Here is a 10,768-nt window from a genome sequence, read left to right as displayed (position 1 = left end):
CAGGCTTTAATAGATGAAGATAGACTCTTATCACGGTTAGAAGTTATGGGAAACCAGTTGCAGGCATGCTCCAAAGTAGGTATTTAATCTCAGGTACACAAAGAAGAATTCATGGTGTTTTCCGTAGTTTCAGGTCTCTGTTATTTGAGTTTATGCTAAAACATTTATATAGTTCCACAGTTCTTTCACATCTTTGTCATGAAAAAATTCAAGCATACCTATAAGTAGGAGGAATTGTGTGATAGATACCCGCGCTCAATTCTGATTTCTTTTTCCATTACAGTTGATTGATATTCATTGACAAGGTGATTTGCCTTCTGGAATGTGACTTGCTTTAAACTTAGATTATATAAATGTTTATTGAAACATTTTTCTGGTTCTTTGGCATGAAGTAGTAGATAATTGGTCTGGGCAGATGTTATGATACTTGTTTTACCTGTCCGCCCATCATGGACAAAGACATAATGGCAGATGGCTCTCCTTTTAAGATATTACCATTCATTGATGATTCTTCACTAGGTTCATTATTTCATTAAGGATATTTAACATAGTAATGTAATTCTGTCATTTCTTCATTTACTTCTTCAAAGAGAAGAATAAGATTCCTTATAAGAATAAGAATAAGGTTCCTTCACGAACCATCTTATTACTCTGAAGTATATTTTCTACAGAAAAAAAAAAACAGAATAAACAAGTCTCCCCCAATTATTTACTAGATTAAAACAGAATAAACTGATTTTTTTTTTTTAATCCAACAGCAATGTAGTGCTTTCTCTCTTGCTTAGATTGAAGTACATTTTGGTGTGTTTAAATCTATACTAGTAGTTATCTTTGCTGATGATCAAATTATTCCGAGTTTTCTGTGAGTAAATGCTTTGAGGTTGGTTCTCTGGCTCTCTCTCACCTGCTTTGATGGTTCCTGCCACCTGCTAGCCAGGAGGCTCTATGCTCACTCTGCACAATTTTTGTTCTAAACCTAGAGTTTCCTTTTTCCTCATGAAGCTCTTACTACTTTCATTTGGGGGCAAACGAAATTATGAGCAATGGTTTTTGCTTATAATTGAAACTATGATAGCTTCTACAGAATACGAGTAATTAATCTTAATATTTGAGAGAAACTATTTGCCTTTAGCTCATTTCTATTGAAGTTAGTATGATTTCTGAAGGTATAAATTACTAATACAACTTTGAAATACACATTTAGTTAATAGTAGGCCAGTATTTGTGGATACCATAACATATAATTTTGAGTATTTTAATGAGTTTCTTTCAAAGGATAAACAATAGAAAAGTGACTTAGGTGTAATGTGAGTGTCTTTTATTCTAGAATCAAACAGAAGATAGTTTACGGAAGGAGCTGATTGCACTGCAGGAGGATAAACACAACTATGAAACCACAGCCAAAGAGTCCCTGAGGCGGGTTCTTCAGGAGAAAATTGAAGTGGTTAGAAAACTTTCAGAAGTTGAGGTATTCCACTTTTACTGCCATTGTTTTTAAAGATTTGTTTTACTTTTAAAATTATGTCTGTGTGGGTATTGTGTGCTAGTGAAAGTGTCTACAGAAGACTGAGGCCTTGCATCCACTGGACCTGGAATTATAGGCAGTTTTGAGCCATAAGATGTGGATGCTGGGAACTGAGCTACCATTGCCTGGTCTGGAGTTAGACCAGGTTGGCCCCTGGACTACTTTTGTCTCCCAAGTGGTGGGATTAAAGACTTGCTGGCTCCATGTCTGGTGGGAATTAATCTTTTGTCATAAAAGGCTGCTGCCTTTTAGTGGAGGATGGTCACATAAGGCTGAGACCTTTCCTACTTCACCTGTCCTCTAAAACAGCGCCTCTCAGCCTTCTAGTGCTGAAACCTTTACCACAGTTCCTCATGTGTGCTGATCCCCAACCATAATGTTATTTCTGTTGCTACTTCATAACTGTAGTTTTGCTACTGTTAATCTTGATGTGAGTACCCATATTTTTGGATGGCCTTAGGCACCCTATGAGATCGTTTTACCCACAGAAGTTAATACCCACTGCTTTAAGGTGCCACTTTATCTTAGGCTTTACAAGTTAATATTGTCCAAGTTCTATGAAAAATCAAAGTGTAATTCTTGTGACTGAGGATCTAGCTCAGTGGGCATGTGCTTAGCATGTGTAAGGACATGGATAATGGATAGTTTGTATTATGGTCTCATTCTATAACACGTGCTTTATGTTCATTGATGTTTGATTAATCTGACATACGCACAAAGTTTCAGGTGTCTTTCTGTTTTCACATTAGATGAATTATTATGTGGTTTTATTCTTTCTTTGAGGATTGTTGACTTAGAGGTGAGTGCGATAGAGTACCTACAATCATCGCACTTGGGAGTCTAAGGCAGGAGATTCACAGGAGATTAGGCTAGCCTGTACTTCATAGTGAACTTGAAGCCAGCTTGAGTAACATAAGATTGTTTCTAAAGCAAATAGAAAAGGAGTTGGTGGTTTTAAAATAATTCAAGGCTAAAAGTCATACTTGCTGACCTCTTTATAGTAATAATAGATAACTTTCTCTGCCCATTTCCCAACATTAAAAAACGTGACTCTTAGTTGTGTTTTAGTACATATGTTGCTAAAATTATTTTGTCTTTTAAATCAGCTTTTTATAAGTTTAATCCAAATGTTGATGTAGACTAGTTCAGAACTACACTTTTTACAAATTGAATTTATGATAAATTTAAAGTAAGTACCCATTTACTCTAAATGAATTCCCTGTGAACTTGACTTGCAGCGAAGTCTGAGTAATACTGAAGATGAATGTACCCACCTGAAAGAGATGAATGAGCGGACTCAGGAAGAATTAAGAGAATTAGCCAATAAATANAATGGAGCAGTTAACGAAATTAAAGATTTATCTGATAAATTAAAGGTATGTATATTAGTTACTTTTGTATTGCTGTGATAGAATACCATGCACAAAGTACTTTATGGAAGGGAGATGCTGCTAGGGCTTCGGGTCCAGAGGATCATGGCGAGGGAGTGTGGCAGCAGCAGGTATGGCAGCTGGAGCTGGAAGCTTAGAGCTCACTGGGAATGACTTGAGCCTTTGAAACATCCCAGTCTTTACCCTGTGACATAATTCCTCCCACAAAGACACACCTCTTAGACCTACCCAAACAGCATTACCAACTGAGGACCAGACGTGTGACCTGTGAGGGACATTCTTAGTCCAGCCATCACAGCTTCTATTTAAACTACTAGAAGCATGTTAAGCTAGTCACTAACATGCTAACAGCTTAAAAAGTTTATTAATCATGCAAGAGCTGGTTATGTAAAATTGGGTAAAATTAAAAAGTTGAAACTGATAGTGAAAATAGAAAATATATTCTATTTAGTCTACCCTCTATTGTTGTTGAAATTGAAAGCCTTTAAAGTAGACATACTTCTAGATGGAAATGTAGTCAGCACTTCATAACAGCAGGTGTAGTGTTTGCTTCCGCATCACATAGACTAAGAAAAGAACAGAGATACAAATCAGTATGCTATGAAATGATGAGATAGCTCAGTGTGGGTACTAAAACCAGTTACAGAATCCATGGTGGAGGAAGGAAAGGACTCAGAGTTGTCTTCTGGCCTCCAGTTGAGGGCCAAGGTACCCAACACTCATGTGCACACACACATATGTAGACACACAGACATGCAAGCACACACAAAATAGTAATGTAATAATAATAGTAATAGAAATAAATAAAAACAACAATAACAATAAATTATAAAAAGAGAATCAAAGCCATAGTGAGATGTCTCATAGGGCAGTACAAGCCTGTTATCCTCAGTTCACTCCCAGGAGCCCATGGTGGAAGGAATGGACACCACGGAGTTGTGCTCTGATCTCCACATGCACCTACCCATGCATCATATACATACACACGCACATATTATAATAATAAAGTTTTTTAAAAGAATTAGCAAAATCTAATATATAATCAGATGCTTTTAAAACCTCCTCATTTTTAGTTGATCTCAGAGTTAGGGACCAGCTGTTTTGTGCTGCAGTAAATTCAAAAGGAGCTTGGGATAACCTGCTTGAGCTGTGGTTGGTCTCAGCCTTCAGCTGTGCCATTGATTCTGTTTCAGTTGCGATTCCTCTGGAACATTTTTAATAAGGGCATCAGACCATAGGATAATGTCTAGTTGGTCCTTTAAAGTCTTGTGACTGACTTGTTGAAAATCCATCTTAGTATTATCCATATCTATTGGCGGGTTATGAGAGGAAAGGAGGAGATTGTGGGGATAGGAGAGAAAATAGAAAGTATGCACCATGAAAGCAGAAAGGGCTGTGTGGGAAGAGAGACGGAAGCAGCCAGAGAGGCAGTGGTCATCCGGGCAGGCGGTACAAATAAGGGTGAGTAATGGATAAGCAAGTATGTATGAAGAATGCCATAGTAAAGCAGTACTTGGTGATATTAACTTAAACATTAATTAAACAAAAGAAAAATGATCCCGCCCTCAGTTGAGTGCCTACAAGATAGGCATTTATCAGGGAAGGCGGGGCGTATAGCTCACTGAGGTTCTCAGAGAGGTCTGGTCAAGAGAAATGTTTTTTGGGAAGGGTTTATACTATCATCAGTTTAGTTAATAATTTTAAATTAGTGTTGTATTTTAGAACTATCAAACAAGTTGTAAGAATAGTGAATTTGGGAATATATTTCCCACATAACACCCATGGGGATTTAACTTATACTCTATCGCTTGTTTATCTCCTGGGTTTCCTTGTTTTCTTCTACATTTCCCTTCTCAGTGCTTTGTAGTAGTGAGCTCGGTGCAGATCACTCACTTTCCACATCAAGTCTCTGTCTTTGTTTTCTGTAAAAAATCAGCTTTATAAATATGTTCTGTAATTCTGAATATATTTCTCAGAAGTGTAAATGAATGAAGTCAGTCCTGGCTTTAGGCTAGTTAAAGCAAGATGAGGTTTTATGAGTTGACTGAAGATTCCTATGCAACAGGTAGCAGAGGGAAAACAAGAGGAAATCCAACAGAAGGGACAAGCTGAGAAGAAGGAATTACAGACTAAAATTGATGAAATGGAAGAAAAAGAACAAGAGCTCCAGGCAAAAATAGAAGCTTTGCAAGCTGATAATGACTTCACCAATGAAAGGCTAACAGCTCTACAAGGTAAGCTGGTGAGGCAGAAATTGATTTTATTTGATTTTTGTTCTCTTTGTCTGTGAAATACCTTTTTCTTGGACTATTTTTTACAGTACGGTTAGAACACCTGCAGGAGAAAACTCTTAAAGAATGCAGCAGCTTAGGTAGGTGTCACCTTATTTAAAGATGTCTTCATTAGCTGTTGACCTTGTTCCAGTTCACATTGTTCACTTCTTACAGTGTTTACTGCTTTCATTTGATATTTTACTTATCTAGCAAAGGTTATGTATTTAGAAATCTCCTTTTACAGTACTCATGATTGCCACCAGTGGGCGCCATTGTTCAGACTTTGAGATAGATTTTTGCCTCTGAGATCTTAAGTAGCAGGAATCACATCCCCACCCCACCCCTACCCGACTCCTGGTTCTTTGGAAGGTCTCTAAGCCTGAGTTAGTAGAGAATGGCAGATTGAACTCTTCTTATAAGTACAGTGTTCTATACAAAGTCAGTGTAAGTAGAAATATAAAATGCTGTAGTTACACTTGAAGCCAATTTTAAAGTTAATAATTTCTTTGATCAGGCAATGATATCCTGTCTTAATCCTAGGGATACAAGTTGATGACTTCTTACCTAAAATAAATGGGAGCACAGAAAAAGGTAGCGTAAAAAAATATTTTTTCATGATATCCTTCTATTATTTAAGTAGGACAGAGAGCCAAATGCTTGATGATTTTTAATACTCGAAGTAACACACATATACAACAACTGTTCACATACCATTGAAATTCATCATTTAAAATCCAGTTTCTCTTTATAGTCTAAGATACAGAGGTGATCTATACTTAGATATCCCTTGCTATGTAGAAATTGCAATGGCTCAGGTGAGAAAATGCTGCACCTTGTTAGCCATGGCTTGTTTTATTTTGCTCTTAACTTTCTGAGGAGCTTGTACTACTGTGGTGTTCCATTACGATTGGCTTCCAGGTCTCCATTTGCAGTGTGGGAACTTACTTAACTTCCCATTGGATACCTTTTTTATCTAAAAAATTCTTTTTAGTTTTTGGTTTTTCTTCTGGGTAGCTTTTCTTCTGGGTAGCAGGAGTTCTCGGTCTACCAAAGCTTAGAGCCAGTGTATTAGTGTTACAGCCAGTGTTTGTTTATCTTTGCTGTCCTTCCCCTCTCACCTACCCCCCTTTTATGCAGAGTCTCACGGTGCCACCACGGCTGCTTAGAACTATCTATTTAAATCATGCTGGCCATGAGCTCAGAGATCTGCTGCCTCTGTCCTGCAAGTACTGAGATCAAAGACATGAGCCATCCTCCCAGTGCACGGATGCTTTTGAATCACTGGCTTTGTAGTCTTTTAGTCCTGTAGTCGTAAGGTCCTTGTTCACTTTGGCCACTTACCCCTTTCCTCTAAGAGTCATGGAGAACCACCTCTAGCTACGTGCTGAGTCTTGCACTGGCTATGTGGAGTACTAAGGGATTTCAGTTACGTTCAGTGAATACTGATGTGCTTATCAGCTGATTTTAATATACAGAATTTAGAAGAAGGTATTAAGGTCAGAACTAGAATTTCTAAAGAAACTGTATTCCACAGTCAGAGTATATCCTTGTCATGGAAAGAGGTCAGAGTTATGAAGTGTTTCTTTTGATTTGTTTGAAAGAAAAAATGGATGAGCTGGAGATATAGCTTTATGTGTTTTCCAAGTTTATACCTTGGATTCAAATCCAGCATTACAAAAAGGAAAAAAATAAGTTCTTATAGTAACTGCCAAATGGCCCAGATAATCGTGTAAATTTGAGCTGTACAGTCAAGTCTAATGTTGCATATATTGTGCATTGTAGGATTCTTAAGAAAAAGGTATTCATTGCTATTTGATTTGTCTGTGTAATTTATGAAATGCCTTAATTTTTTCAGATTTGAGTTTTTGAGCTTCAATTTGAGAATTTTTAAAGGTGTAGTTTATAGTCATTTTACCAAAAGTTTTAGTTGCTATGTATTAAAAGTATTTAGCAAATTTTTGTTAAATAAGTTAGTCTTTGTCTTCTAAGTACTCTTTTTTAAAATGATTTTTATATTTTCCATTTTTTTTATATTTTCCATTTTTATATTTTCCATTTTTATATTTTCCATTTTTATTTTGCTTGCTTCTTTTCCTTTCTGATTGTATACTTTTTAATTGAGTATTTCCTTAACTATGTGTCAAGTGTCACATTAACACAACCTATGGACTTTTATTTTTTCAGTTAAGAATCTTTATATACATATACATACAAAACCATCTTTTTACTAGAGTTGTCAGATTGCTGTGTAAAATATCTGCCCCCAAATTTAGATTAGTAGTCTGTTTTCCTATTGGAGAATAGTTATAGACTTCTTAGTTTAATGAATAATGAATTTTAATTAGTTTAATTTTAAATGAATAAAATTTTTTATTGTTTCGGGGCACTCCTTGCTATAAGTATCCCATCGTGAAAGCACCTGGGTCTCTGTTGACAATGTGTTAAGTACATGAGAATGTTAGCAAAGATGTTGACAGTAAGGTCAAAAAAAAAAAAAAAAAAAAAAAAGACAGTAAGGTCTTACATTTGTGCAAACATCTCATTATGCTACATTCTATTATAGAGTGAACTTTGTAGTAAGATAATTTACCTTTTAAAACATCACCAAAGTTCACAGCCAGAATTTTTATGAATTTTAAAAGTTAACATTACCCTTTAAGTAGTAGAGAAAAATACCAAGTTTAGAAGCAAGAAAAAATATCAACTGTGTCTAGAGATATTATAGTTCATATTTCTTCCAGTGAACTCTTTTGAAATGACTTAAGTTTTCTAAAAGCACAGATTTTATACTGTAAGCTTTTGTCTCTTTATAAACAAGCATTATTTAAGTATATTGGAGTATAGAATAGTGCTATCTAAAAGCAATATGTGAGAAATTTAAAAATGTCTAGTCACTACAGTAAAAGTTTAAAAAGAAACAAGTAAAACACATTTAAGTAGTAAATTTTATATAACTAGCAATTTTAAAAATGTTATTTAAATATATAACCAATATTTAAAGGTTAAAAAAAGCCATTTCATATTAATTTTCCCTAGTAAGTGTGTGAAATCATCATGTATTGATTTTAGGCTGCACATAGCTTGGTTAGAATGAACTCTGTTTAAATAGCTTAGTGACATATGCAATTAATGGCTACAGTAGCATAGGTACAACATGAGGACGGGGAAAACCGAGCCCATAGGAGACACGTTTGTGTAAACTCTGCATTCTAAGCAGAGTGGTTTTTACGGTTCCATGTTTGGTTGGGTTCTCCCCTCCATTTCTTTTACTTTAACCAAAATCGCAGAGACTTGTTTTCCTTCCAGTAAGCATCTGATTCCTTTTGGATTACCAGTGATAGTAATATATTCTGTAGTTGTCTCAACTTAATTCCTAAGGGCCTAAATTCAAGTAATAGACTTTAAGTGTCATGTTTGAAATGCTTTATATAGACTACAAGAATGTTGTCTTATGTGTGTAAAGGTGCTTTTGTAGACATAGCACACATGTATTTGCCTTTTTACTTAAACAGTAGACTTTTTCTAAGCTAGTCTACTAAACAGTTTAGGGTCAGATTCAGATATTAAAAATAGAGTGCACAGGGTACTGGAGAGATGGCTCAGTGGTTCAGAGAATTTTCTGCACTGCAAGGAAGACCCAGGTTTGATTCCTAGAACCCACATAGCGTCTCACAACCAGCAGTAACTCTAGCTCCAGGGGATCCACCATCCTTTTCTGACTTCTGTGGGTTCCTGCGTGCAAAGCTAGAATAAATGATCTTCAGCTTAGTGAGTAACAGTAGGTGTTGTGGTTACTGTTCTGTTGTGTGAAGAGACACCATGGCCAAAGCAGCTTACAGAAGAAAACATTTAATTGGGGGCTTACAGTATCAGAGGGTGAGTCTCTATCGTGATAGGAAGCATGGCCCAGGTAGGCAGACATGGTGCTGGAGAAGTGCCAGAGAGCTCACATTTGATCTGCAAGTTGTAGGCCAAGAAAGAGTGGGCAGGGCCTTGCTTGGGTTTTTAAACCCCAAAGTCATTCAAATATATCAGCCTATGGAGGCCATTCTCATTCAAACCACCCCAGTGATTCTCTGCTTTTAGTAAGAATTCCCAGGAATTGATAAATATTGGTTTGAAATTTGTTTCATATCTGTCATAAAGTCCTTTAGTTATGTTCAAGTTTGGTTTAAAATGAGTTTTAACAATTTTTGGTAAGCATACATAAAGATTTATGACATTTCCATCCGTGTGTGCTCTTCTTTGCCATCCCCCTCTCTATTGACTCCTTCTCTCCCCAAAGGGTCTTCTTTGCTTTATATCCAGGAAGTGGATTTAAGCTAGATTACATGGAAGAGATATAGTTATCTTTTTCCTCCCATTATCCTTTCATGTTCTCCCTCCTTTTAGGCCACTTCCTCCCCGTCCATAATCCCTTCCTACTTTCCCCATCACGTATGTGATATATACATTTAAATCTAAATTTTATATATGAAAGAAAGGGTCTGACTTCTCTTGTTTAACATTTGATCATCAACATGGATACATTTTCTTGCAGATGATCAATAAAACGCTGTTCTCTCATATATATATATATATATATTACATTGCACACTTAAAATGATATTGCATAGTTTGAGTTTTGAAAGTATTTAATTTAAAGTTTATGTAAAATGATTTTTTAATTTGAAATAATCTACTGAAGGTTGCTGTTTTTTTAGAGTTAGCTCCCGTTTGCAAATTCTATTTGTCTAATTTATGGCATTAATTCCAAATTTCTGTTCCAGTTAATTTTTAATTTGGAACTGTGTTGTACTTCTCATTGATCTTTCTAAAATAAAAGTTGTACTAACCTTTCTCCCCTAACTATAGCATGGACCCTTTGGGTGTTGTGGAACTAGGATAAAAGAAAATAACACTTGAGAGGTTAAAAAGGCAGCCAACAGGATCTGTGTCAAAGAGGCAGTGTCACAACAGACAGTAAGACAAAGGAGAGGCAGTGTCACAACAGACAGACAGTAAGACAAAGGAGAGACAGAGGCGTTGGCGGGGCGGGCGGGGCGGAGAGTGAGCATGCTTGGCCAGTGCACCATTCCAGGGCTGAGGCCTCCAGACCTTCCAGTGGTGCTAGACCCCGCCCTTTAGACCGAAGCTTCGGCAACCTCCCATGTAGTCTTGAAAGACAGGAATATGCTGCTGATGAGTGTTAGCTCCTGACCTTTCAGGGGGGTAAGACGATTGTAAGAAAAGGGCTGAAACTCTTTAACCATAATATTAATTTTAAATTTTCTCTTTTTAAACTCATTTAAGTAAGCAAAGCTGTGTAGAACATGAAATTTGGGTTGAGATAAATGATGTAATGTAGTGGTTATGTATGATATAGATTAGGGAAACCAATTGTAAAAAATGAATGTATAAAAATATCTACCTCATCAATTTCTTAAAAATTTATAGAAATTACTGTCCACAACTCCCTCCCCAGCTTCTTAAACAGGGCTTATATTATAGTCCAAGTTTCCTTGAAGCTCACTGTGTGTGTAGCCCATGTTGGTCTCGAACTGATGGCAGTCCTCCTGCCTCATCCTCCTAAATGTTGG

At 36.4% G+C, this 10,768-nt stretch overlaps 1 protein-coding gene across 15 annotated transcripts in view; it reads left to right on the top strand.

Annotated features, from left to right (window-relative positions):
• Slmap (sarcolemma associated protein) overlaps positions 1–10,768 on the top strand; it is a 122,993-nt gene that overhangs the window by 72,993 nt on the left and 39,232 nt on the right. For 6 of the 15 annotated variants that reach the window (XM_029541283.1, XM_029541288.1, XM_021203105.1 and 3 more), the window contains exons 7-12: positions 4–75; positions 1,328–1,468; positions 2,764–2,901; positions 4,982–5,150; positions 5,237–5,287; positions 5,730–5,780. In XM_029541283.1, coding sequence (XP_029397143.1) covers positions 4–75; positions 1,328–1,468; positions 2,764–2,901; positions 4,982–5,150; positions 5,237–5,287; positions 5,730–5,780 — 622 coding nt within the window. The remainder of the gene's footprint in view (positions 1–3; positions 76–1,327; positions 1,469–2,763; positions 2,902–4,981; positions 5,151–5,236; positions 5,288–5,729; positions 5,781–10,768) is intronic. The other 9 variants (XM_029541291.1, XM_029541293.1, XM_021203108.1 and 6 more) reach the window with 3 other exon arrangements.

This window comes from Mus pahari, chromosome 8 (assembly GCF_900095145.1).
Source record: "Mus pahari chromosome 8, PAHARI_EIJ_v1.1, whole genome shotgun sequence".
Lineage (NCBI taxonomy): Eukaryota > Metazoa > Chordata > Mammalia > Rodentia > Muridae > Mus > Mus pahari.
The sequence above is the reverse complement of the archived record's forward strand: the minus strand, read 5'-3'. Positions and strand labels throughout refer to the sequence as shown.